Source organism: Alexandromys fortis, unplaced genomic scaffold (assembly GCF_014885135.2).
Source record: "Alexandromys fortis isolate MF-2015 unplaced genomic scaffold, M_Fortis_MF-2015_v1.1 scaffold_162, whole genome shotgun sequence".
NCBI lineage: Eukaryota > Metazoa > Chordata > Mammalia > Rodentia > Cricetidae > Alexandromys > Alexandromys fortis.
The window spans coordinates 2,316,417-2,343,239 of NW_026068033.1; the positions used below are offsets into that span (position 1 = coordinate 2,316,417).

Below are 26,823 nucleotides of genomic sequence, written 5' to 3' on the forward strand. Positions count from 1 at the left end.
AGGCAGTGAGAATGGGTCAATACACTATGGGATTAAAGGAAAAGGAAAGTTGTTCTTGAGGTGTGGTCATCTCTGACACGTGAACATACAGCAGAATCGCCTCCTAAAGTGCTGGTTTCTCTTTTTTACTGAGATTCAGAAGTGTCCGCAGACCAAGTGAGAGCCATAGTCCACTTTTAGAATGACCAGGCCCAGGGCTGGAAGCTCAGGGCCAGAGCACTTGTCTATCAATCTTCAGCACCACAAAAGAAGTTAAGATACCGACAGGCACATGCTCTGGCTCCTGGCAGTCTGTGCTGCGCCGCCATGGAAATTGGGTGGTACCAGCCAGTCCTCCAGAGCCAGCGCCGTAAGTCCCTCCACCACGCTCAGAATAAAGGTTCCCTTGTCTGCTGACAGGCACTGTGAAAGGGGAAGACGTTATGACATTTAAGACAGGGTAAAATCTTAAAAATGTAGTCCTTCATCTTCCTCCGTTGCCACACCATGGAAAGTGAGGCCCCGCTGCCCTCACTCGCCCCCTCTGACCCGGGAATGTTACCTGCTGCTGCGCATGTGCTGGGCCGCAGCTGCTCACACCGCCCTGTCTCCCGCAGTGTGCCAAGTGATCGGGATGTACGATTACACCGCACAGAACGATGACGAGCTGGCCTTCAGCAAGGGCCAGATCATCAACGTCCTCAACAAGGAGGACCCCGACTGGTGGAAAGGAGAAGCCAGCGGGCAGGTCGGGCTCTTCCCATCCAATTATGTGAAGCTGACCACGGACACGGACCCAAGCCAGCAATGTAAGTGCCCTGGCTCTCTTCCTGGCCTCCCGGCCTCTTCCCGAAAGACATGCAGCATTGCTCTGATTCTGCCGAGCCTGGCTTGCAGACCTGGAAGCCAGACCACTGCTGCATTTGAACAGTCTCTTTGAAGACCTGTGATGCAAGGCTAGTCCGTGGGGTTGTTTTTGTTTTTAAATTTCATTCCTTCTGTAGCATGCCCCCTCCCCTCCCCCCTTTCTTTTTTCTTTTCTTTTTTTTTTTTTTAATCATTTTGGCACCATGCTGTGTACATGCCTGACTCATTTTCCTAGCTTGAATTTTGCACATTGTTTTGTTTGGCTTATGTGTTGTTTTCCTCCTTTTTCTAGGAATCATATGTTGTCCATCCCCCCTCAGGCTTGAAAGTCCTCAAAGAGACCCACTATCCCATATCACTGCCCAGAGGGATGATGGGAGATGCAGCCTTGATCATGTGACTTGCAGCATGATCACCTACTGCCTTCTGAGTAGAAGAACTCACTGCAGAGCAGTTTACCTCATTTTACCTTAGTTGCATGTGATCGCAGTGTCTGAGTCATTACGTGCAGAGACAGGAGCAAACTGGCAGACGTGCCCAGGGCGGTGGGTCCTTTGCTGGCTTTCCTACTCACTCAGCTGACTGCCCTGCCTTCACAGGTGCTCTCAGTGGTTTGGAGATTATTTTTAAATGTGTATTTTAGCCTTTTAATAAAAATCAATCAATTACTTCTTTGCTATTTTGGTTTTGCAAAAAGACCCACTATCAAGGAATGCTGCATGTGCTATTAAAAATTGTTCCAAGTGTCCATAAATCTGAGACTTGATGTATTTTCTTCCATTTTGTCCAGTGTTACCAACTAAATTGTGTAGTTTGGGGCTTTTCCCCTACCGTAGAGTGCAGAGGAGTTGGGTGTATCGCTTTGAAGATGTGTAGAGAGCGCCTGCCTAAATAGGCGTCAGGCTTGCTTGTGATGTCGTGTAGCTGTTGCGTGGAACACATCCGCACTGAAGAAGTGGCTCTTCCCGCGGGAACCGCCGTGCACAGTGCTCTCGTCTTCTGCGTTGATTTGATTTTGCACAATGATCTTGTAGCCACACGAGAAAGTACCTGTGTTTCCGTTTGGTCTCAGATTTATCCAGTTGACTGGTGTCTGTTTCAAGGTTTTCATTTGGCGTATTTTCATACCGTACATCGGTAAGACACCACTGCCGAGGTGGTTCCGATCAACAGTCTCTGTTACAGGAAGTTTATTCCAGTTGCTTTTCATGGAATATTTTGAACAAGTAATTTTCTTGACAAGAAAGAATGTATAAGTTTCCCTGCAGTTAATTTCCAGTGTTTACATTTTTAACTAGACTGTGGAGTTTCTACAGATGAATATGAAATGGCGCTCCTGGTCCACGTCTGTGTTAACTGTGCTGTAGCCATGTCTGTCTTTAGACATTAGTTGGAAGCTCTCAATAAAAAAAAAGAAAAGAAAGAAAAGGAAAAAAATACCACTGCTGACAGCCCAGGCAATGGGGTTGGGGAAGCCTGAAGCACCGTCTAGCTGTCCTAGGAGTAAGCTAACTGCTGTCTTTCTGGGTTCCCTCCTGGGGAGACGCCCTGCTGGCCATGTCCTGGCCCTTCTCCCCTCACATGGTGCAAAGGACAGGGCAGCCCCTCCTTGTCTACTTGCGCTTCAGTGTTTTCGTGGATATGAATGTAAAATATATAAATATATAAACTGCGGCTTTAACAATTGTAATACAACCTTTGAATTAGTTATGTGTATAGATAATTAAATTCTTCATATAAAAGTTAGATGGAAATGTCTCTGTGTTCTTGCTGTTGGAATCCTGCAGTGGTGAGGGCACCACCCAGACAGGTGTCAGCCATTGGCCTGCTACCCACGTGCTGTGTGTGAATCCAGACATACTCCTTGATACCCCCAGTCCCGTCCCGCCAATATGTAAACTGTGGCTCCTTATAGAATACTAGTTTCCAAGTGCAGAGGTCTGCACCAGCTAGGCTGCCAACTCAGTGGAATTTTAGTTTGTGGTGTTGACACACTGACAGGTTGTGGCTTGGTTAGGGCACAAACCTGGTGGAAAACTCTGTCCTATAAGGAACTAGTAGGTACCAGAAGACACATAGATAGAGGCAGACTTGCACATTTCCCCAGGCTGGGATCACGTCAGCTATGCACTCTTGGGACATTTACAGAGACAAATCGGCACAGGACACACGGGTGACACGCTAGCCCTGGTGGACACGTGATTGGCGCTATCCTCCTGAACCTCACTCACTGGGCCTCCCTGCCCTTCCTTCACAGTTTTTTCAAGTTGGCAAAAAGTTTTGAGGCAGGGGTAATAAATGTCCTGTGTATTGGGTGCCCTGTTGGGTTCTAGCAAGAGAAGCAGTGGTAACAAAGTCCATAGGAATCTTTATGGGTGTGTGTTACGTTCTGTGGAGTGGGGGTGAACTGTAGCATGCGCAGGCCAGCCCAGTGCTTGGGGGAGGGCGCTGCTGCCACAGGGCAGACACGGCCCCACCAGGAGGGGCAGGGGCAATACTGAAGTGGAGACCAGTGAGCCAGGTGAACTGTTATGGACTTAGATGTCAGAACAGGGAAGACTCAGGGGGAGGTGGGCAAGGCCCTTCCTGTCTCCCATCCAGCCCCTTGTGACAGGGATCAGTCTGCATCCTCATCTCCTCCCCAGGACCTCTTCTCCAGTGCTCAGGTTGATGGTGGGATGCCGGTGTTAAGGTGGGTGACGTCTTCGCATTTCACTGCGGTCCCCTCTCACGGTTTGTTCCTCTAGTCTTTCTCCTGAGTTTGGGGACTGGCACGGGTTTCCTTCCCATCCCTTCCATTAGCACCGACTGTGAAGAACCCATCTGGCCCTGTGGGTTTTAGGCAGAGGACCACCCCTAGCATCCTGTGGGCCATCCTACAACACAGAGCACAGTTCACATGGCAGAGTGATCAGGTCTCGCGTGTTACCAGGGCTGAGCAGAGAAACCCTGGTCTCGCCCTACTGGCCACTCCGGCTAAAGTTCACTGGGTTGTCCTGACCCACGTGATCACCTCACACACGGCTACTGAAGTTGCCCTGATAACTACTGCTAAATATGTGTACCCGTTTTGAAGCTCATATCATGTGTGTGCAGCATAAAACGTTTCCCACAATTGCCTTTTATTTTTCAAAACATCTTAATTGTCCCCTATATTCTCTACTTTTAAAGTTGGATTGAACAGTAAAGTATCCCTTGAGGTTTAAAAGTACTAAGTTTGGTGTTTGATTTTTGTTTTTAGGTTTTTGGGTTTTATTTAATTTTATATTTACTCCGTGTGTGATGAGTGTGTGTGTTTATGTGTACAAAAATCCCTCTGCTGAGTGTGCCACCATGCCCTGCCCAAAACAGCAATTTCATATGACTTAACCCCATATAATGTATCATTTCCTGCCACATGATAGGTTTAAGCACTCAAAGACGCCCATTGTGTGAGCAGCTCAAACAACCATAGAATACACCAGAATCCAGGTTCTTGACACATCCGTAGGAGAAGCCAAGATGTCACCCTAGTTTCTGCTTCCTTTGAATGCAAGCTCCCAGGAGTAGCGCTGCCCTGGTGTTTCCCGTGAGTGCTGGGACCCAGGGCTGTGGACTCAGGCCAATCTGGGAAGCTTACCGCCCAGATAACAATCTCATGGAAAGTTATTTCTGAGCTACAATAAATATTTTATTGCTTTTGACAAAATTACAAATTAATCTGTTTATTCTTCCTTTTTTTTTTTTTGACCCCCAAAATACCCAAGAGAAGTAGTTCAGGATGCTATTGACCCTCACTGTCACCACACACACCCCAGTAAATGCCTAGGAAAATAGAGGATACCTGCTGTCTGGGCGCTGGAGACTTGGCTTGGTGGTGTAGAGCACCGGCTGCTCTCCCAGAGGATCCAGGTTTGATCCCAACAACCATATGGGGGCTCACAGCTGCCATAACTCCAGCTCTAGGGGATCTGACACAGACACCATGCACACGTGTGTAGTGGTGCATGACAGACATGTTTTATACAGGAAAAATGCTAACACATAAAACGCGTCAGAAAAAAAAGAAGAAAAAAAATGTAGAATGCCATTATATGAGGATCTCACTTGGCCACCATTTCCTTGGGCCCTTTTAAATGAAAGCCTGGGAAGAGCTGAGATGGTTTGTCAGCCAGTCCATGGCTTCTCATTGAAGGTTCTGTGCACTGCACTGAAAGCTCCCAGACATGGGGGGAAAATGCCTGATTTACTAAAACCAAGGCTTTGTTTCTGAGACATGACCATCGTTGGTAAGATCCATGTATGCTGTGTTACACGGTTCTATACGAGCGCTCCCTACCTGCTCTTCTGTGCCCTCAAAGGTCTCTGTGTGTGCCGGACGTGCGCATGAGAAAGTGACTTGAATGCATTATCTGTGGCTTGCTAACATACTCTGAACTCAAGTCCAGCTCGAAGCAGATAGAATTGTCTAGAAGATTCTCACGCAGGCTGGCAGCTGCAGTTTTCACATCTGCTTGACTCATCGTCTTGCAGGGCACACACTTCCTCAGCGTAGCCACATCTGCTTAGGCTGACCGCTCCTTTCTCCCGAGTTCTCCAAAACCAGGACCTCCCAGAGGGCATGAGGAAGTTGTGTGCTCCTGAGGCCTCGGCTCCCCCTCCATGCCATGCTGCTCCCTTGCACACTCAGCACCCTTGCACACTCAGCACCCTTGCACACTCAGCACCCTTGCACACTCAGCCAGGCCGTACCAGAGGAGCAAAGGACACGATGTGGCCGAGAGGGACAGATGTCCCCTGAGGAGTATTTGACAGTGCTGAGATCTTAGAATCTTGGACACAAGCCCTTCACTTGACAGTGAGGATACTGAGGGTCTAGGGGTACCCTCTAAGCATCTGCCCATCCCAGTGCCGGGCTCACCCCCTTCTCATCCCTGTCTGTTCTGGAGCCCTGCCTCCTGCAGCACCTGCTCAGAATTATTGATGGCTGTCACTTTGGAAGATAAGAGCTGGCCCCTTTCCTTCCTGCAGTTCTCCTGCCTCTGGGAATGATGAGAATCCCACACATCATCACGCATTCAGTGCCCACGCTCCACACTGGACCACCTCAGCCTTAGGCCCTTTCTGACTGCCCCCCAGTTTCCCAGAGACGCCAGGCCTGTCCCAGATGCCCTCGCTCTGGGCCACTGTGGCTTCTAAATTTTCATTCCTGGCCACAGCCTGAAGACCATGGTGCGGAATACAGACTCAGTTTAATCTACTAGCTGACTCTGGGGAAATCGGCACAGCTGTACCCTTGGACGTTGGTAGCATTGGAGGTATTCTAGGATGGCCATTTAGAGCATGGGTCTGGATCCCAGCTCTGCTACTCTACACTCTTTGTGGTCTTGGGATGTTATTGAAGCTCTTTGGGCTTCACCAGTGAGTGACTGAACACCCAGTGCGTAAGAAAGGAGTCGTTTGTGGGGGACGAATGATTTCCGCGTGCTCAGTGAGTCTTCTGGCTTCAATCTGTGGCTTCCTGCTTCCTTTCTAACCCCCCCGCCCCACACACAACTACGTTCCCAGATGAGAGCTTGCAGAGAGAATGACAGCCCCCCCCCCACTCCAACCTTGCAAACAAATCACAGTCCCTACCTTCCGGCCACGGAAGCCTTTTGGAGCTTCTGTCGCACAGGTGTGACCCGTGCTGACACTGTCTCATGCCAGCGTCTCCCCGCATGCCGCTGGTGCCAACTGCCTCTTTGACACGGGTGACGGTGGGGTGCCCAGCCAGGGCCATGGAATGTACAAGGCTTTAAAATACCACAACCATGGACGGTTGGCAGGCCCATGCAGGGGTCCACAATAAACCTGGACAACTATGTAGAGTCACTGGGTCCTGTATTTCTCATCACGGCCTTCCGTGGCCTTGTAGTCTCCTGCCAGCAAAGAATGGAACGTTTGCCCCCTGCTCCCGCTAGACATGCCAGCCACTTTTTTTTTAAAGTAGCTGTACTGTTTCACTAGAGCCGTGTGCTCACAAGAGCAGCTGCGCCAGAACACTTAGAGCTCCCAGAAACACACTGCCCCTGTGCCCTGCTGCGTGTACCTGGAACACTTAGGGCTCCCAGAAACGCACTGCCCTGAACCCTGCTGCGTGTACCCAGAACACTTAGGGCTCCCAGAAACACACCGCCCCTGCACCCTGCTGCGTGTACCCAGACAAGAAGGGACCTTGGCGGCCTTTGCTCTGCTGAACCAGAGCAGGGGACTGGCCGCAGCTGAGCAGGCAAAGCCAAGCAGGGATCTTTGCTCTCTGGAGCATTGCCTTGGAATCCCACAGCCCCATGGGAAGCCCTACATAGCTATACCTCCCTCAGTAACCAGCCCCCACTGTCTGTCTAGTGGGAACCCTCACCCCAGCCCATCTTCAAGAGACAGAAGAAAATCTTCCACTGCCCTTCCCTTCCTCTTGCTGGAACAAAGGCTTCCCCCAACACACACACACACACACACACACACACACACACACACACACACACACACACAGGAGTATGGCCCCTGACTGGTGATAAGGCTGTGGGCATTGGAACACAGGCAGGTGTGGTGCCTGCTTTTGAACCTGTAGGAGTAGGAGGAGACACCAGCAGACGGAACGGTAGCGTCAGACCAGCTCACAGGACATAGTGTGACCCAAGGCCAGTGCTGTAGTGCAGGGAACCCCGGGAGTCTCATCCCTGGCTGCAGTCAGAAGACCATGGTCTTAGACACACATTAATCTAATCATGGACTGTAAACCTGAAAACCTTTCTGGCGCTAAGGGTCAGAACCCACATCTGTGCCCTCGGGCAGTGTCCTGGGCATGCACCGGGGAACTGACGGGGCATGGATGCAGAACTGAACTGTGCCATATTCAGAGAGCTCAAACCCCCATGGGTACGGTCTCCTCCCTAGGGCTCCCATGTGCCACCTTCTAGTTAGGAGCTGGCACAGGGTGCTTGGGTCCATAGAGCCTTCAGTTACCCTACCTGTCTGGTCTAAACCAGCCCCAAATCTTCCTTTGCCCCCATATCCTACACACACCCTTACTGGAATTCTGGCTTCAAGTTTAAGTCGTTGGTGCACCCTAGTAACACATCATGTCCCCCCTTGCTCCCCCTTTCCTGCTCTCTGCCGTCCTCCCACCGTTGTTACCTTGCCATGAAGTTCTTTCATACATGAAAAGGAGACCAGGAGGCTGATACACACACACACGTGGACACTGGGTAAGTCACTCACACGTTCTGTCACTGTGACAGGGCCCTAAGGAGGAACTCACAAGGAAGAAAGTCTTGTTTTGGCCAGAGATTTAGCATTCTCATCTACGGAGAATTCAGCTTGCTCCGTGGCTGCGGCCCTTTGGTGAGGCCGAACACAGTGCGCGGCAGCAGGACAGTTTGCAGGTCTCTTACCTCATCAAGGCTTAGAAACATTAAGAGGTCAGGGACCAGATACCTGTCGTAGGCATGCCCCTCGTCATCCTCCTCCGACCAAGCCACCGCCTAAGTCTCCAGCGTCTAGAAAACGCTACTAGATGACGCCCATGAGTCGAGCAATGGCCGGTTCCCTCTTGGGGGTTGGGCACACGTGAACCTTTGGTGTGTGTGTTGGGGCGGGGGGGGGGTATCTGCAGACTGTAAGACAGACTCATCTTCCTCCTTAGCCTGAGTCCTCTGAGGGCGGGGCCAGCCTAGTGTCTCCAGATTTTCACGTCAGGAACTCCACGAAGAGTCTGTCGTGAGATGTACGCCTGTAATCCCAGCCCTCGGAGGGCTGAGACAGGAGGATTACGATGGGGTGGCGGGTCAGTCTGGGATAAATAATTAAATGCTGTCAGAAGTAAATAAATTGGGCTGGGAACGTAGTTCAGTTGGTGGCGTGTTTCCCCAGCGTGCACGCAGCCCGAGGGTTCATTCTCAGCACCACATAAGCAGGTGTGGTCATCACACCTAGAATCTCAGCATTTGGGAGGCAGAAGCAGAGGCGTGAGAAGGTCAAGTTCACTCTCAGCCTAGGGAATCCTAGGCCATCCTGATATACATAAGACTTTATCTTAAAAGAAAGAAGATAAAGTTTAATAATAATAAATCTGCAGAGAGTTAGTTAGGGGTGTGGCTTGGTGGTAAAAACATATGCTTAACATGGATGGAACCCTGGATTCTCTCCCCAAAGCCACAAAAGGGGGTGAGTCATCACAGGACAAACGCCGTCAAGAGAGATGGCGCTCCCCTCATAGAGCTGGCCTGCTGTGGGGTCCCCATCTCTTGCTGGCTGTAAGCTACAGTCTGTTTAGCACACTTACATCTCCCATCAGCCCTCACTCTTGGGGACTGTGGAGGAGGTGTTGGGTGCTGGTGGCAGTCCATGTTTGCCTCGCGCATTGGCCTCCCTCCCCAGCCAGGCCATGGGTGTACCATCTTGTTCATTCTCTCGCCGTGTGTGTGGCAGAGAACCCAGCACAAAGCCTACGCTGGGGACGGTGGCGTGGTTGAAAAACGTTACTGTTCATGGAAAGGCTCCAAAACAGGACGCATGCTTCATAATCACTTAACTAGTCTACATACTTACCACCTGGTCCCATGCATATGTGGTATCTAGTCTCCCCCAAGAGTGTGGTGGCCTCACAGAAGCAACCTTGGTAGGACCTGCCACCGCTCAGACAGACAGAAAGTATCTTGGGTTAGAAGCATCTCTTGTGTTCCAAAGGAGCCAGTTTGTGAGGGCCCAGGGTGTTGCCAGGTCCTTCTGAAGGACCTTAGGGTGGTGCAGTATTCTCCATCACACAGCCTTCAGAGTCTCCTGTGGGCTGGTGAGCCAGGGCTCTTTTATTTAGATTTATTTTTATTTATGTGTATGTGTGTATGAGATGTATGTGTGAATGGTACCAGTGGAGGCCAGAAGAAGGCGTTGGAGCCCCTGGAGCTGGCGTTACAGGTGTTTGTGAGCCACCGAATGGGAGGGCTGGGAGCCAAACTGAATGGGCAGGAAGCGCTCACCTTCTGAGCCACCTCTCCATCCTGAGCTGCTGCATCCAGCTCCTGAGAGCCTGAGCTCCAAGGCCAAGCTTGTCTTCAAGTAGACCTTCCAGGAAATGTGGGAGGAAAGATAGCGGGCCCCTGGAAACACTGGCAGTTAGTTCCTTTTATCATCCTGTCTCCAGAGAGCATTTCCGATAGTGGGAACTCCACATTCCCCTCCATCCAATGAGGGTCTGTCCCAATAGTCTGGCCTCACACACACCTCCAGAGGCCCCGAGAACAGACCGTCAGGGCTCTGGGTGCAGATGGCCTTTCAGAGACAGTGTTCTCTCCTCAGAGCTGGCACTAGATAACTGTTCAGGAGGCCAGCCCTGAGCTGGCTTGAGCTGAGTGACTGTGGAAGCCCTGGGTCCCATGCACTGGGACAGCTGTGGTTTCCAGTTCTTGTTCCTTCCCACACTGGGATCCAGACCGTCTTTTCTCTCGAGAGTGGGAAGTCTTCTCTGCCTGACATGAGAATCACTCAGAGCCTTACAAGGACTGGGCACAGGTCTCCCTTGGAGAATTAGACATACTTGGGGTCTCAACAGAGTCAGCCGGGACTCTGGCAGTTCCAAGCTCCTTGGATGACTTCGGTGCCGCCACACTAGAGGACCGACACCCTTCCATCCTGCCACCGAGATCTTCCTGAAATACAGCCCAAACCTAGCTCTGCCCCAAGCGTGTGTCCCTTCTGACATGGTCTGAACTGTGCCTCCCAGTGTTCATGGGTGAAAGCCCTAACCTTGGAGATCCCAGGATGTGGCTAAATTTGGAGTTAGTGTCTTCAAAGATGTATTTAAATAGTACAGTGGATCCTACTCTAATATAACAAGTGTCCTTTTAAGAAGAAACCATATGTATATAGACACCATGGTTCTCCAGGCGCAAAGGCAAGGTTCTTTAGGACATGGGAAGAAGACACGGTTGTAAGCCCAGGAGAGACGAACCCTGCCAACATCTTGGACTCCAAGCTCCAGAGCTATGTGAGAGTAAACTTCTATTTTTAAAGCTACATTGTCTGTGTGTCCTAGCCACCAGGTCACACAAAAACACCCCCTGTCCAGCAAGGCGAAGACAGAACGGTTAAGAACGTGGATTCTGGTCCTACTTTGTTTGCTGTTTCTTAACCGACGCTTTACCAACTTACGTGTCTTCTCCGTGCCTCCGTTCCCTCATTGGCTCGTTGTGGGTCATCCTAGCTACACCACAGGGTTGTTGGAGAGGAACTGAGTCAACACATGCGCAGTGCTCAGCTTGTTGGAGAGGAACTGAGTCAACACATGCGCAGTGCTCAGCTTGTTGGAGAGGAACTGAGTCAACACACAAGCGCAGTGCACGAGCTCGTTGGCAAGAACTGAGTCGAGACGCGCGCGCTGTGTCCGAAGCGCCTAGTTCAGCATTGCTATGTGCCCCACCCAACGTCTTCTCTCTCCCACACCTATTCCTCGGGCTCCACACCTAACTCTGACTCTCCATGCTCCCACCATCCTTTTTGTCCATGATGTCTTAGTGCAGTATGCTGTAACAAAATACCTCAGGGTGACTAAGTTATAAATCCTTTTTATCCTCATAGTTCTTGAGGCTCAGATGTCCAAGATCCAGAGCATGCATCTGGTGGAGCCTCCCCAATGCGTCACCCCATTCCAGGAGGGTGGAAGGATTAAAGGTCACACTCAAGGGAGCAGCATGTCTGCCTCATGTTTATAACTGGATCCAACTCCTTAGATAACAGCATTTTTTTTTTTCTTTTTTTCTTTTTTTTTTTTTGATTTTTCGAGACAGGGTTTCTCTGTAGCTTTTCGTTCCTGTCCTGGAACTAGCTCTTGTAGATCAGGCTGGCCTCGAACTCACAGAGATCCGCCTGCCTCTGCCTCCCGAGTGCTGGGATTAAAGTCGTGCGCCACCACCGCCCGGCATAACAGCATTTTTTTATTCATGTGGATAATCAATCACTCCTAGTCACCCCTGAAGTACCCTATCTTCTCAGGATGGTATGTGAACATTGAGGGACATGTGAACCATAACAAAGTCCAAAGTCCAACTCCAATTCCTCCTCTTCAAAATCTTCCCAGACCTCTCTGGTCAAAGCTACTGCAGCCTTCCTCAAATCCCCCCCCCCCTCAAAAAAACCATGTCCCACAGTGCTGCTGTAACATTTCATCTGCCTTGCAAACCGGAAGGGTTTATTTACAGCCATTGCTAAGGAAGCCAAAAAATCCTGCAGGACAGGGCACACCAAAAGTGAGGGCCCAGACAGCTAGAAAGCACGCCCAGAGACACGGACACAGCTGAGAAGGGAACGTGCAGACTATAAAGGGCTGTGGTGCCTGTGCCAGGAGTCCAGCATCAGACAGAAAGCCAGCGTGACCTGCTGCTAAGCACATTCCTAGCCACTGCAGAGGGGGAGGTGGACTCTCTCTGGAAGGAATTCCATTTCTACTACTTCTCCGTGCTCATCAAACTACTTGGCAAGCCAGGTAGACCAGATGGCCCTCCTTGGAAGACGATGGAGCTGATTTGGAGAATATGTAATTTTTTTTTTTTTTTTTTTTTTTTTTTTTTTTTTTTTTTTAGTTTCTGGGTTTGTAACCAAGTGAGGAGGCTGAATGGACATGCCCAGAGGGACCCAGCTACACAACTTAGTGCGTTCCCTAAAATAGGGATACCTGGGCTCAGTGCACAGGGATTTTTGATGCCATTGGTGGCATCTTCAACCCCTCACTACAGGCCTCTCACTAGCTCCTACTCTCTTATCAATATCAAAATCGAATCCTGAGAATCTGAAACTCTCCTGTCCTGGGGACTGATGACAGCTCACAGCCTGCCCTTCTAGAGGCTTCTGTGTGTCAACAAGGGCAGAGGCCAGTCTAGACTGCCTGGGCCTCCAGAAGACAAGGACCCAGACGCCTCGCTCACCACTGACCTCAGCTCCAAGCACAGATGCTGCAGGAAGGTTCACTGCGGACAGGGAGGATTCCCACAGCAGCTGTGGTGCAGAGACAAAACCAGAGACCGCAGAAAGGGCTTCATCTGCTTTTCTTACAGGACAAGCCACCCCACCTGCCACTCTGCCTGGGACACTGAGTGGTTCATAAAAGAATCAATTATCCTAGGAGGATCAAGTGCAGCCTGGTGGGGACGGGAAAGGTGTCGCTCAAATGGCAAGAGACTGAAGCCTGGCAGAGCCCACTCTAGCGACTCCTGCAGTACAGGCAGGAGCTCAGGCATCCAAGTCACACATGTGACTGACAGACCTACTTAGCAAGGGCATCCGGGCTGAATATCTCCAGACACACGGTGCTGTCTTTCCCTTGAGATGAACACCATCATGGGGGCCTCCCCATCACTCTCCTGGCCTCTCCTCATTGTGTCTCCAGTTCTGTTCTGGTATGGCTACCCCTATGCCACGCATGGCCTTCTCTACTTCCACAGGTGTCTGTGTTTCCCTCGCTGTTTTTACAGCGCTGTTGGCTGGCCTGTTCTTGTGTGTGAGTGTGAATGCATGAACGTGTGACGCCCAGCAGTCAACCTCAAGTATTGTTCCTCAGGAGCTTGCCAACTTGGGTTTTGAGATACTGTATCTTAGGGACACCCAGGGCTTGTCATGTGCTAAGTCAGGCTGATTGGCCAGTGAACCCCATGAATCTGCCCATTTCTGTGCTCCACCCCCTCCCCCAGTACTGGGATTTCAGTACAAACCACCATGCCTGGTTTTTTTACTATATGTTCTAAGGATCGAACCCAGATCTGAGCAAGGCAAACACTTCACCAATGGGACCGTGTCCCACTCTTACAAGTACTATTTTTAATTTACATTTCCTGTGGAGTCTCCCCTAAACTCCTGAGTTTCCCTGAGGACAAGGATGGTATCTGCTTACCTCTGTGCCCCTTCAACTTCCTGGGAACTTAATAAATATTTCTTGGCCAGCTTATTACTATATTTCTTGGCTCCTTCATAACAGAAATAAGGTCTGTTTATTTCCTTAGCTCAATGTTTAGCCCGCTGTGGGAGCTAATTTGGGTTTCAAAACTGTACTGAAGAGAGGAGGGAGGGTCTTCCTTTTTTTTTTTTTGTGCTAAGTACTTCTGTATCCTTTGAAATTCCACAAGATCTGTGAGCATGTGTATTGGCTGTAAAAGAAAGGATCTCAGTCCCACTGGTCACAGGAGTGATGGTCATCATATCCCCCTTGGACCCATGTGGGTCCCAGTCTCTGGGCCTTCGATGTCACAGCCCTGTCCCTTTTATAAGTGTTATAAGAAAACAGTATAAACTTGGAGCCTACATTAGGAATTTCCTGTGGGTTTAATGAAGGCTGTTTTTTAACTGCTTGGAGTTTTTGCAATATTATTTCAGCTGTGAACCAGTTTTGGTTTTGAGACACCCTTCATCCCTACTGGATGGCCATAGAAAATCATTCACTATACTTTCACCCCTAATCTTTCCCTCAGCCAGGATTCAACAAACTGTGTGTATCTTGGTACCCAAGGGAGAGAAGACCACACCCTCTACCCCCCAAAGAAAAGTTTTAATTTGAAATGGCTTTTCCACTAGCCTGGCTTTGCATAATGAAGGTTTTTAAACCCCTTGTTTTTCTAAATATTAAGTTTTCAAAGGGAGGGTATTTTTGGGTTTAAAATTCCTTTTTCAAGTCTTTCATGGTTCTCTGGGTCTGGAATTCAACCTTCCCAGTATCCCATGGGTCAGTTTAGTGACCGAAAATCCATCTAAAGTCAGTGTGGTTGCTGCATGGTGTAGAGAGAAACCTCCTCCCAAATACTTTGCTGTTGATTGTGTTCTGGGTCCAGAGGCCAGCGTGCCCATTCCACATCTCCAGGAAGGCTGGAGTTAGACTTGTATGGAGTGGGACAGTGGAGGTAACAGCCCAGCAACACCAGCATCCCCAGGTGCTCAGTTCCGGCTTGGATGCTGTAGATGTGTAGATCTGAGGCTGGCCTTCCAGAGCAAGGTGGACAACAGCCCCCAAGGGTACTCAGAGCTGGCACTAAGCCAGGCGTCCCTGCACCTTCCACTCTTCTCCCAAACTTATGCCCAGAGGAGCTTCCAGAATGCAAAAGAAGCAGGCATTTCTCCCAGCAGGACCTCATTTTGGTTTCTTGGTCATATTTTTGTCTTCTGGTCATGGTACTTCCTTGTTGTAGAAAGTCGTTGGCGTTTCTCGGTGGGATCTCCTGGCAAGTGATGTGTATTCTCTGTCCTGTGTTTTAGTACATTTAGTTAGTCCTGGGCCAGCCTGCCAAATGCCAACCATTGCTTTCTTGTTTGAACAAGAATACACTCAGGCTTCTGGGTGGAACATAGTAACCTGACCTGGTGTGCTAGGAGGGTGGTATTAGTTCGGTGGAGCAGTACTACCTGCAGCCTGGGGGTGGGTAGTACCACCTTCAGCCTGGGGCGGGGGGGGGGGCGGTACCACTTTCAACCTGGGGGTCCGGCACTACCTGGGAAGGGGGAGGAACAGTAATACCACCTTCAGCTTCAGCCTAGGGGGCATTACCATGATTGAGGAATTCTTCACTGGAGTAGGAAACAGCACTGAACCATTGGATCTGCAAGGTCTGGAAAATAAGCACCTTGCTTTCATCCTGAATTCCCGGCATGCAGCATAGCTGGTCCCAAAGTCAGGGTAGAGATCACAAAATTGCCAAATGAAGGAATGATGGGCACAGACAGGCTTTTTTTCCTTTGTGTGTGTGTGTGTGTGTGTGTTTATTTTGTTTTGTTGTTGAGACAGGGTCTCACTAGGTAGTCCTGGCTATCCAGGAATTCATCTTCCTGTGCTCTCTAAATGCTGGGATTAAAGGCATGCACGACCAAGAACAGTTTGCAAAACAGGCTTTTGAACTCAATAAAATTGTGTGCAAAGTGTGTGTGTGTGTGTGTGTTTCACGTGGTACGTAGTGGTTTGCTGGGTACAAGCCCAGAGCGCCCATGAGATTTCACCAAGGGAACTGTGATCTAAAGGGACATTTGTGGGACTTTGTCTGGCCACTGCTGATGTCTGTGCTGCAGACACTTTGGTACAGTGCCGAGTGAACTTAAACCATGGTGTATGCGAGAATTCCAACAGCCCTGTGGACAGCAAGGCCCTGGAAGCACCAGGAGGCTGCATGCAAGAGAGGCCCAGCCCCAAATGTACTACTCAGCCATGGAACAAGAAATGGCCTGAGTCCTGGGCCCTTGGATTCACTCTTAGGACAGTGGGCAAAGACAGGACAGGGACTGGAAATGTTCCCTAGGTGATTCCCCCAAGAAAAGTTATAGAGCAGAGAAACCTAGGGGAAGAGGAGTCTCTCTGCTTCCAACAATCCAGGGCTCACCCAGCTGCTGGGGACACTCACTGGGAAGCTTTGCTAATACTGACATTTCCAGAAGACAGCAGCACCCCAGGCAGGCAGAAGAGCTGAGTCACAGGGGTGGTTAGCAGGAGGCCTAAGTGCAGAGTCACACTCACCTTGCCACTCTGAGGTCCAGCTCGGCCGCCCACAGCGGTTGGGTAAAGTCCAGGATGGAAAGGCGTGGAAAGTGTCTCTGTAATGATAGCTTCCACCTGCTGGTTTCCTGGCACCACCTTTGGCTGTCCTGCTCTTCTGTCCCGATGAGAAACTACAGCAGGCAGAAAGGGCGATTGGCCAGGGGAGGGAGGAGAATCAAGGACTATAACCCTAAGAGGTAATGTCTGGCGCAGAAAAACAGTTCACCACGAAGTTCATCATAACACTTTCCAGACGGGTGGTTCTATTCACAGAAACTTCCAGCATCTACATGTAGACTCTGTCAGTCCTGAAGCCTAAATAAACCCCCTGCCGGGAGTTGGAATCTCCGAGGAGCCCTTGGTAATCCCTAGCAGCCTCCTCAAACCTGAAGACTCACTAGAGGGCTTATTAAATCAAAGTGCCCTGGTCCGCTCCCCCAGAGAGTCTATTTGGCAAAGTTCTGGTCATTTATTTCCAGGTTCTGCCAGGGTGGTTGGTGGTGGAGGGATCACGCGCGGCTGGTTTCCAAGCGAGGAATGCACAGTGTTCTATCGCGCCCCCTTGCGGCAAGTGGTAGGAAGGATGGGAAATGAAAGGGGGACTCAGCCCCACCCACGCACCCCCCCCCCCACCATCCCCAGTTCTCGGAGTATGTATTTTACCAATTCAAGTTCTGTGATTAAATAAAGACAGTCTAATAAAAAGAAGTATATGATGTGTGGGCACATTTTCATGTATAAAAAGGTGGGCCCCGCTCACTACTGAGAGTGGGTGCTGCCGAGGCCCGGAATGGGCAGTACCGATACAAAGGCCCCATGTGAACAGAACTCCAAATAACAAGCTGAGCGAACACAGTTGAGGGCTGGCCTGTCTCGGGGCAGCCTTGGCCTCTGCAAAGGCAGGGTGGGACTGTCCTGGGAACTGGCCCCAGCTGGCAGGGCTTTCCAACGTGCCTGAGGCTTGCTGCTCGCCTTCCACGTTACACTACTGAGACCTTGCCTCGAGGGAGAGTCTCCTGGTCCTGTCTGGATGCAACTACCTGGTCCTGATGTTCACCAGGAGCCTCGGCACAGTTACCGCAGCCTCCAAAAGCCGACCTCGGGATAACGGCGTGCCCTCCTTCAGCTTGGTGTGGACAATGGGGGTCTTAGCGCACACAGCCTCTGGACCCACCCGGAAGGGCTTGGACCCGGCTCCTTATCACTGCGGAGGGGAAGGACCTCTCTGAGCTTTGGTTTCCTTTTCTGTGCCCGAAACAGACTCTGAAACTTTAGAGAGCCGCTCAAAGCAGGGGTCAGCGCCCAAGCTCCTGGCACAGTCCCTGGCGTGGAAGCCTTGGCTGGGGGGTTAGCAGGTCGTTTAACCCTTTCCATGGTTCTGATGGAGCGTGAGTGTGCATCCCATGTGTGTGACCACAAACTGGGAGGCTTGAGACGAGTGGAATTTCTCCCTCTTACAGTCCGGGGGCAGAAAGTCTGAAGTCAGTGGGTGGGACGGCTCCTCCTGAAAACTGCTGCATTTTTCTCCTTCGCTGCTAGACTTGACCATGACCTGCGGAAATCTCTGCCCGTGTTACTCAGGTGTCTACAGCTCAACACGCAACCCGGAGCTGATGAGGCCGTGACACCCACCGGCCGCAGTCCCAGGGACCTCTGTGGAGCTGTAGGGTTTCCCAGCCTTTCACTCAGTTCTCTTAAATGGTTGTGTCTTCCAGGGTGCTCAGACTTACACCTCTTAGACATGCTGACCCCGACTGAGAGGAAACGACAAGGCTACATCCATGAACTCATTGTCACAGAGGAGAACTACGTGAATGACCTGCAGTTGGTCACGGAGGTACCAGCAGCCCCCTGGAAAGCTGGGGGTAGCTGGGGGTGGCCCTGCAGTGGGGGCTGGGAAAGAGGTGGGAGAGACCCAGGGCCAACGCTAGGAGCACACAGGTCCCAAACTAATGGAAGAGCGGGTGTGGTTTGTGACAGGGGACTCTTGGCTCCAGTCAGAGAAGTTGCAGCTTGGCCACCAATTGATTGATGTCATCAAGTCATATGACATCCCTGACCCTCAATGTTGGCTCCTGAGCACAGAGGCTAGCTAGAAGTCTCATGAGTTATTTTCGTGCCCCCATAAACTCCTGAGAAAATCTGCCAGTGTGGCTGAGCAGGAAGGTATGTTCTCCCATGGCTCCATGAGACTGCTGGCCTGGGACCCAAGAACTTTCAGAGGACTCTCTGCCCCAGCTGCTAAGGACTGCCTTGTGGGCAAGGGGCTCAACCACATGGAGTCCCACAGAGATCTGTGGTTAGCTATGAGTTATCAGCCCACCCATCCAGAGCCTAGAAGAGGCTGACATCGTCCTCTCAATACCACCTGCTTCAAGCTCTGTGCTTCCTAACAATGCCCATGGCTTGTCCACACATCTCCACAGGCATCCTCAGACTCCCATGTCCTCCCGGTGAACGGGTGAGGTAGCCCTACCCGCATGCATGCTGGTCCACTAACCTCCTAGCTTCCTATTGGCGGAATCAAGTCTCCTCAGAGATTCTCCTGGGCTCCCCTTGTCAAACACTTGTCCTCTCAGGAGAAGGTGCAGTCTCTGAGTCCTCTCCCTTGTGCGTGCTAAATGAAGCTGAGTGAGCACGCGTGTGTGTGCGTGTGTTCATGTGTGCATGTGTGCGTGCATGTGTGTGTGTGTGTGTTGAACTAACTGTTTGCTTTCTGAACGGCTTCCTTTTCTACGCCTGTAGGTCTTTCAGAAACCCCTGATGGAGTCTGAGCTGCTGACAGAAAAAGAGGTTGCTATGATTTTTGTTAACTGGAAGGAGCTGATCATGTGTAATATCAAACTGCTGAAGTAAGCATTTCCCTCTCACCTCCCTGGCGTGTGCACCAGCAACTCTGTGTCGTACGTCTGTCCCTCACACATGCCGCCCTGTGCCTCTTTCTGCCCCCACCCCAGCCCAGCTCATTGCCTCTCAAAGTGCCCTCACCCTCCTGTGCTCTCATCCCTCCTGGAAATCCACTATGGGGGCCTCACAGTGGTGCGTGAACTGCGCGTGCGTACAGGTTCCTGCCCTGCCGAGAGCGGCAGAATTTCCTTAGCTGGGACAGTCGTGGCTTCCGGCTGTTGGTTGGCTCCATCCTTGAGGGTGGAGCAGTCCTAGCGCCAGGACCTAGCCTCAGGCCTGGGAAGCAGGGATTGTCTTGTGAGGCTCTGGGCTGCAGAGGGAACACGTGGAATGGGACCCCACCAAACCCAAGAAGGATCTCAGGAGGTTCCTGAAGCTTCCTGAGGCCAGTCATACTTTATACCTGTGTGGTCTGCAGAGGCTGCTGCAGGGCCAGAGCTAAGGGACCTGGGTCTAGACCTCGCCTCTTTGGGCCTCAGTTTCCCCATCTACATACTTAGAGGATTGAATTAGACAATAAAGATTCCCCCAATTTTCTTTAAAAGCAAAATCAAAACCATCAGAACCCCAGATCTATATCACAAGGCCCTACACGAGAGAGCAGATTAAGTTCTGGTCCCCAGGGAGAGGACATGGCAGCTGGGAGCACCGCAGAGAGACTTCAGATGCCCCTGTTCATTCCTGACCTCTATGCTCAGGTCACCGGGAAGCTGCCATGTCCCAAGCCCAGTCCCTGTGTACCCGAGAGGTAACTGCAGGTTCCTGGGTCTGTAGAAGCGAGCATGAAGGAAGAAGCGTGGTGTCTGCTCCCTCTGTGCCTACGCTCACACTGCGGAAGCTCTCTGTGCATAGGTGGGGTGGCCCACTCTTGGGCTCCCTTCTCACTGCTGTTCTCTGGCTCTACGCCTTTGGTTGAGTGGCTTTACGGTTAATCTCTTGGCCTCTGTGTCCGCATCTGTAAAATGGCAGCACAACAAAAGCCTGAGTTTATCCTCTCCATAAATAAAGAAAAATGTTTATTTAGCACAGCAGCCTTTAGGTGAAGGCCTCGTGGCCAATAATAAAGGAGAGGTCATGTGGGAAGTCAGGAAACCAGAGTCCAGGAACACCAGCCCAGGGATGTCGTTAACCACAGTGAGCTGGGCCTTCCCTAATCAATCACTTATTAAGAAAATGGCCTGCAGGCTTGCCTCCAGCCAGACGTTGCAGAGGCATTTTCTTAATTGAGGTTTCCCCCCTCTGGACGCCTTCAGCCTGCGTCAAGCTGATATAAAACCTGCCAGCATGGTCGTCCCCCAGAATCTGATGATAAGACCCCACCACTGACGACAACACACACCCGAGTCACAGGGCAGAGAAATCAAGGTATACCTGTAAGACTGGCTAGCTTCCTAGTGCTAGAAGATTCTGTGTACTGGTACCTGGGGAGAAGAGTGACCAACAGTCTTATCTGACCTTGGACCCCGTGACCTACAATAATGACTGGCCTGGAAGGAATGTGTTCAGTGCCTTGACAGACGCCGGGACTCTGACCGTCACTGTCCACCCAGTGTATGAACATTAGCTGGAGCCACTGATGTATCGTCGGCCACTGGTGACTGCTTTGTAACTTGGACGTTCTTAGCTGACCGCTCCCCACTGCAGATCAAGGCCTCTCACACACGGCTCTTTCTATGAGGTCTCAGCACTCTCAGGACTGTGGTTGCCACAGCTGACTCACTGGCTCACCCTCTACTTCACCTCTGACCCATGCAGAACATTCTAGGAAGAGACTCTCAGCTGAACCTAGTAGCGGTAAGCCAGGCTATGATTTCAAGCTGACTTCCTGGTTAGACAACTCGATTCTATCAGATCCCAGGGACGACATCCTTGAGATAGTGACCCTGAGCGGCTGAGCTTGGCCCCGCCGAGACCCACCCTTTCTCATCTTCCCCCATCATTAAGGAGGAGAAAGAGAGGGAAACCCCTGTATCACCCTCCCAGAAAAGCTGCTTTCCAGGAAACAAGGCTCAGAGGGGATCTTAGCAAGTTTTGATGTGGTCATTCGTTTCTCAGCCTCCAAAATTACCAGTGGCTAATGCTGGAGCAAAGTTCTTCTGGGACACTCCCCACATCCCTCCAGTGGAAGAGTCCTCAGGCCATCCCGAGGATCCCAGGCTGCTGCTCTCCTGATGCCCAGCGGCCACTGCCTACCTGCCCCGCGGGAGCCTGCACCAGAAGGGAAACTGCTGGTTGCTTCTGTGACCTGTTGTCCCAAGTTTCCTTCCTTGGTTTTCCTCAGACGAGGAAAATTTCTTTAGCTGAAGAAAAAAAAAAATGAGGGATAAAGAAAGCAGATGGTCTGCAGTTTTTAAAGCTGGAGACATGGATGGTGGAGCCTCCTTGGAATTGCGGAGCCTTGCCCACACCTCACGGTTTCGCCACTGTGACCATGAAAGTAGTCACAAGAATTCAGAGGAATACTATACTGTTCCATCCACCCCTCACCCACCCTCGTGTCGTCGTCAGGGCGGTTGAACACGCAGTCTCACGCGTGGTCTGGTCCCAGCAGGGTCTTACCACCCTCGCCGTGTGGAAGTTGCGCATCTTCCATGTGGTAAGACTGCACACTTTAGAGATGGAAGGAAGGACGCTCCGTCCTGGCTGCCGTGGCCCTGAATGCTACATGCAGCAGGTAGTCCCAGGAATGGATGCTCCCTTGTCCCTTAGCAGCTGCTCCCAGCTTTCAGGGTGGAAACTGAGTTTGTTTTTTCATGATTATTTATCTGGTCAGCTTTAAATCAGACACATCAGTGAAGCCATGGACAGGAGAAATACTTCATGTGATCATTTTTATCTAACTTTGGGAAACTTTGAGAAACACACTGAGATTGTGGCCACGGATTTGAAAGTTTGTCTCTCTTTCTGATGGTGACGTCACTTCCCTCAGAAGATTAGGGTCCCAGAAATGGGCTCTGTGCTCAGACTGTACTAGCCTGGGGCGTTCACCATAGATAATGCGGGGGGGGGGGCAACAACACAGGGGTCCTCTCTGAGTTAAAGAAAGAAGAAAATATAACAGCCATCATGCTGAAGAAAACCGCCCAAGCGACCCTCTCCACCGTACTAAGCTCATGTCCTTCTCTGTCCCTTGTCTCCCAAATAGATGCATTAGTGGCTCTCGGGTCGGCGTCCCTCCTGCTCATTCTGTATCTCTGCAGCCTGGAGGTGTGGGGTGTGTCAGGCGGTGCGAGGGTGGGCAGCTCACCTGCCATGTTTCCGTGCAGAGCACTGAGAGTCCGTAAGAAGATGTCCGGAGAGAAGATGCCAGTGAAGATGATCGGCGACATCCTGAGTGCCCAGCTGCCGCACATGCAGCCCTACATCCGGTTCTGCAGCTGCCAGCTCAATGGGGCTGCCCTCATCCAGCAGAAGACCGACGAGGCCCCCGACTTCAAGGAGTTCGTCAAAGTAAGGGAGTCGGGGCCTTTGGGAGACTTGGGGACCCTCTCCAGAGTGCCATCCTGATGTGTAAGGGGTTCATCAAAAGTCCGCAAGCAGCTTTCCACCAAAGGCCACTGGGGATGGGTGGAAGTCGTGGGGGGGGCACTGAACTTGCAGGTGTGGTTCACACCCAAGGGAGGTGAGTCATCAGTCAGGAGAAGTCATCCTTGGGCTTGAAAGCTCTGAAATAGCTTCAGGGTGGTCATGGTATTTTTAAGAGGCATGTCTAGTTCCCTCATGTCATTTTCTGGTCTCATGCAGACAGGGGCCCCCTTCAGGTAGCATCAGTATTCCTAGCCTCTGCCTTCCGACTCAGAGGGAATACTCAGGGTCCCCATAGCACCTTGGTCCCAGTTTGGTTTGCTTCCTGTTGCGGGGATAAAACACTCCGACCAAAGGGGAAGGAACGGAAGAGTTGTTTTGGTTTACAGGTAATGGTCTGTCATTATGGGGAGCCAGGCAGGAGTTCACAGCAAGGATCTGGAGTCAGAAGCCGAAGCTTCCTGGCTTGCTCTCAGGCTCATATCTAGCTACCTTTTTTAAACAGCCCAGGCCCACCTACTGAGGGGTTGTGCTGTCCAGAGTGCACCGAGCCCTTCTACATCAATTAGCAATTTAAAAATGTTCCCATAGGCCAATCTGATGGAGACAGTTCCTCAGCGGAGGGCCCCTTTCCTCAGATATGTCAAGCTCAGCCATCACCACTCCTTTCCATCGGAAATCATGGGCTTGGGTGAATCGGAGGTTTCTCTCCTGCCCACTAGTTTTCAAATAACCGCTCAGAGGCTTAATATTAAATGTTTGGCCCAATGGCTCAGGCTTATTACTAACTAGCTCTTACATTTAAATTCACCCATTTCTATTCATCCACGAATTGCCACATGGTTGTCACCTTACTGGCCTGCTGGCATGTTATTGCTTGGGCTGCTGGATGGTGTCTCCTAGACTCCATCCTTCTTCTCCTGCACCTCTGCTTGGATGTTCCACCTGGCTCTATTCTGCCTTGCTATAGGTCAAAGCAGTTTTATTTATCAACCAGTGAGAGCAGCGCATATTCACAGTATACAGGATCCCACAGCACTTGCACTCTGGCCAGCCCATGGGACTCACACAGCCCTGCTGTAGGGCTAGTAGTCTAGAGGGCCACATCCACCAGGGCACATTTGCAGAGCTGATGCCAAGGCTGTTAGAGGTCTCTGCGCTAGGCTATCAGCCCTGGCACTTGGTGTGGCTCGTCACAGAGGCCCTTAAGCAGCGTTGGCCTCTCTCGGGAGAAAGAAAGAAAACAGGAAGAATTAGCGACTTCCCGGAAACAAGTATCTTTTTGCAGAAGGAGCAGCACGTCTTTGTGCCCAGCTTTTTGTGTCAGGGGGTGGGGTCACCCTCACCTCGGAGCTCATGCTCCCTGAATCATCACAGGGATGGGTATCACTGTGGATCTTCATCAGAACCTCCTCCGTACGCAGTGTCCTCTGCTCTGGTGTTTCTCTGCGTCGAGTGCTTTGCTATGCTAGCCAGAGAATGAGGCACTCTGAGGACAGCCACGGCGGGGAAGAAGATTAAGAAGTGAGACAAGGTTGAGATGAAGATGCCAGGATGCTAGCACCACAGGCTGCTGTAACGTCAGCCAAGAGCTCAGCTCCCAGCCATGGGCAGGATGCATCCATCCCTGCTAACTCAGGGCAGGCTGATGGCAGCCCAGGCAGGGTTGCTGCCCCTCCCCTCCAGTCCTCACTGTTGTTGCTCGCTTGATGGGAGTTTTGCCTCCTATGTTTCCAGAATGATGGCGACCACAAACTGACACCAGGCCCTGAGACTGATGGTGCCAGGCCGCCAGATGTCTGCGCCTAAGGCATTAATTACACTGAACCCCAGACATCTTTATCGCGGCAGGCGAGGTACTCCTTTTGGTGGTAGAAGGACTGTTGTCCGCTGGAGAGGTTGGCAGAGTTAGCAGGAGTGGCGGGAGGCTGGGCGTCTGGGAAGGCGATCCAGGGTAAAGCAGTTGCAGCTCAAGCGTGAAGACACAAGTGCCGGCCCCAGAACCTACAAAAAGATAGGCAAGAGCCAGCTCTCAAAGTCACCCTCTGACCTCTGTGTGCACCCACCTACACATATGTGCACACATGCACACACATACACAGGCACACATAAACACACATGTACACATATACACAGGCACACACAGACACATAAACACACAGGGATACATGTGCACCTATATACATGTACACATATATACAAACATACGCAGGCACACATAAACACACAGGGGCACACATGTGCACCTATACATATGTACACATATATACACACATACGCAGGCACACATAAACACACATGGACACACATGTGCACCTATACACATGTACACATAAACACACACATACACAGGCACACATAGACACATAAACACACAGGGACATATATGTGCACCTATACACATGTACACATATATACACACATACACAGGCACACATAAATGCACAAGGACACACATGTGCACACATATAAATAATAAATAAATGCTTTTTTTTTTTTTAAATAAAGTGGTAAGAGGAAAGACACCAAGAGGTGAAGACACGTGGCGGGGCCCACCCCAGACTGGAGTGGTAGTCCTCGGGTCTTGGCTTTACCATCTGGCCCGGCCCAGAACTCACTGAAACCTGCTCAGGAATTAGATACATCTGAAATGAGACAATTATATGTCTTTCTGGTTCCCCTAGCACTCAGTGGGGTTTTTACTCTCATTGGATAGTCTTTTGACTCTTTTGGGCCCCTGGGGTGTCATCAAGGTTTTCAGATATCTGGAAGAAATTCTGAAGCTAGACTCTCCTCCCAGGGAAGGTATACTGAGTCTGGAGGCAGGGTGTGGAGAGCCCGCATCTGAGAGTCTCCATCTGTCTTAGTTAGGGTTTCTGTTGCTGTGGAGAGACACCATGACTACAGCAACTCCTATAAAGGAAAGCATTTAATTGGGGTGGTTTACATTTTCAGAGGATTAGTCCATTATCATCGTGGTGGGACATGATGGTGTACAAGCAGACATGGTGCTGGAGAAGGAGCTGAAAGTCCTGCATCTTGACCTGAAGGCAACAGGAAGTGGTCTGTCTTACTAGGTGTGGTTTGAGTGTATATGAGACGTTAAAGCACACCACACCACACTGACATACTTCCTCCAACAAGACCAAACCTACTCCAACCTGTAGCGTGATTAATAAAAACCAAGAGACAGATATTGGGGTTCACCCTGGAGGTCAGAAAGGCAGAATAACCAGCCACTGGCTCTTACCTCTCCCTTAGTCTGAAATGGTGATCCTGCTTCCAGGAATCCTCAGAATGAGACTGTGTGTGAAATATGAATTCTCCTGTTTTATATTTCTCTCTAGTGCTGGGATTAAAGGCATGCACCTCTGTGGGCTATTTCTTTTTTTTTTAATTTTTAAGGACTTTCTCTATCCCCTTTCTTCTCTCTTCAAAGTCTATGTATATTTTTAAACACACTGTAAACCGTTTAGAGGGTTTTTTTTTATCTGAATCTGTCTTTACTGTATATCTCTATCTTTTTCTGAACACATGAGTCTTTAATCTGCTAAGCAATATGGCTAGGATTAAAGATGCCGCTTTGGTGACTGGCTTCACTAGCTCAGTTAGTAGAGCATGAGACTCTTAATCTCAGGGTTGTGTGTTTGTGCCTTACATTGGGTACCATTTGTAGACAGAAGTTTCTGTCCTGCCCAGTTCTGCTGCCTCTCAGAAAACACACAGAGGCTTACATTAATTATAAACTGTTTGGCTTATTAGCTCAGACTTATTATTAACTAGTTCTTACAACTTAAATTAACATATTATTCTTGTCCACGTTTAGCAGTGTCACTTGGTACCTTTTCTCAGTGAGGCATTCTCATCTTGCTTCCTCTGTCCAGCTGGTGACTGAGTCTCTCTGCCTTTCCTCTTCCCAGAATTCTCTTAGTCTGGTTGCCCCACCTATACTTCCTGCCTGGCAACTGGGCAATCAGCATTTTATTAAACCAATAAGAGTGACAGATCTTTTTTTTTTTTTTTTTTTT

The 26,823-nt window shown here is 50.5% G+C and overlaps 1 protein-coding gene across 4 annotated transcripts in view; it reads left to right on the forward strand.

Annotated features, from left to right (window-relative positions):
• Itsn1 (intersectin 1) overlaps positions 1 to 26,823 on the forward strand; it is a 173,021-nt gene that overhangs the window by 131,198 nt on the left and 15,000 nt on the right. For 3 of the 4 annotated variants that reach the window (XM_050164744.1, XM_050164742.1, XM_050164743.1), the window contains 2 exons: positions 597 to 788; positions 1,139 to 2,592. In XM_050164744.1, the coding sequence (XP_050020701.1) occupies positions 597 to 788; positions 1,139 to 1,140 (194 nt within the window). In that variant the 3' untranslated portion in view covers positions 1,141 to 2,592. Of the gene's footprint in view, positions 1 to 596; positions 789 to 1,138; positions 2,593 to 18,078; positions 18,201 to 19,108; positions 19,216 to 22,536; positions 22,721 to 26,823 lie in introns of those variants that run through there. The other variant, XM_050164745.1, reaches the window with a different exon arrangement.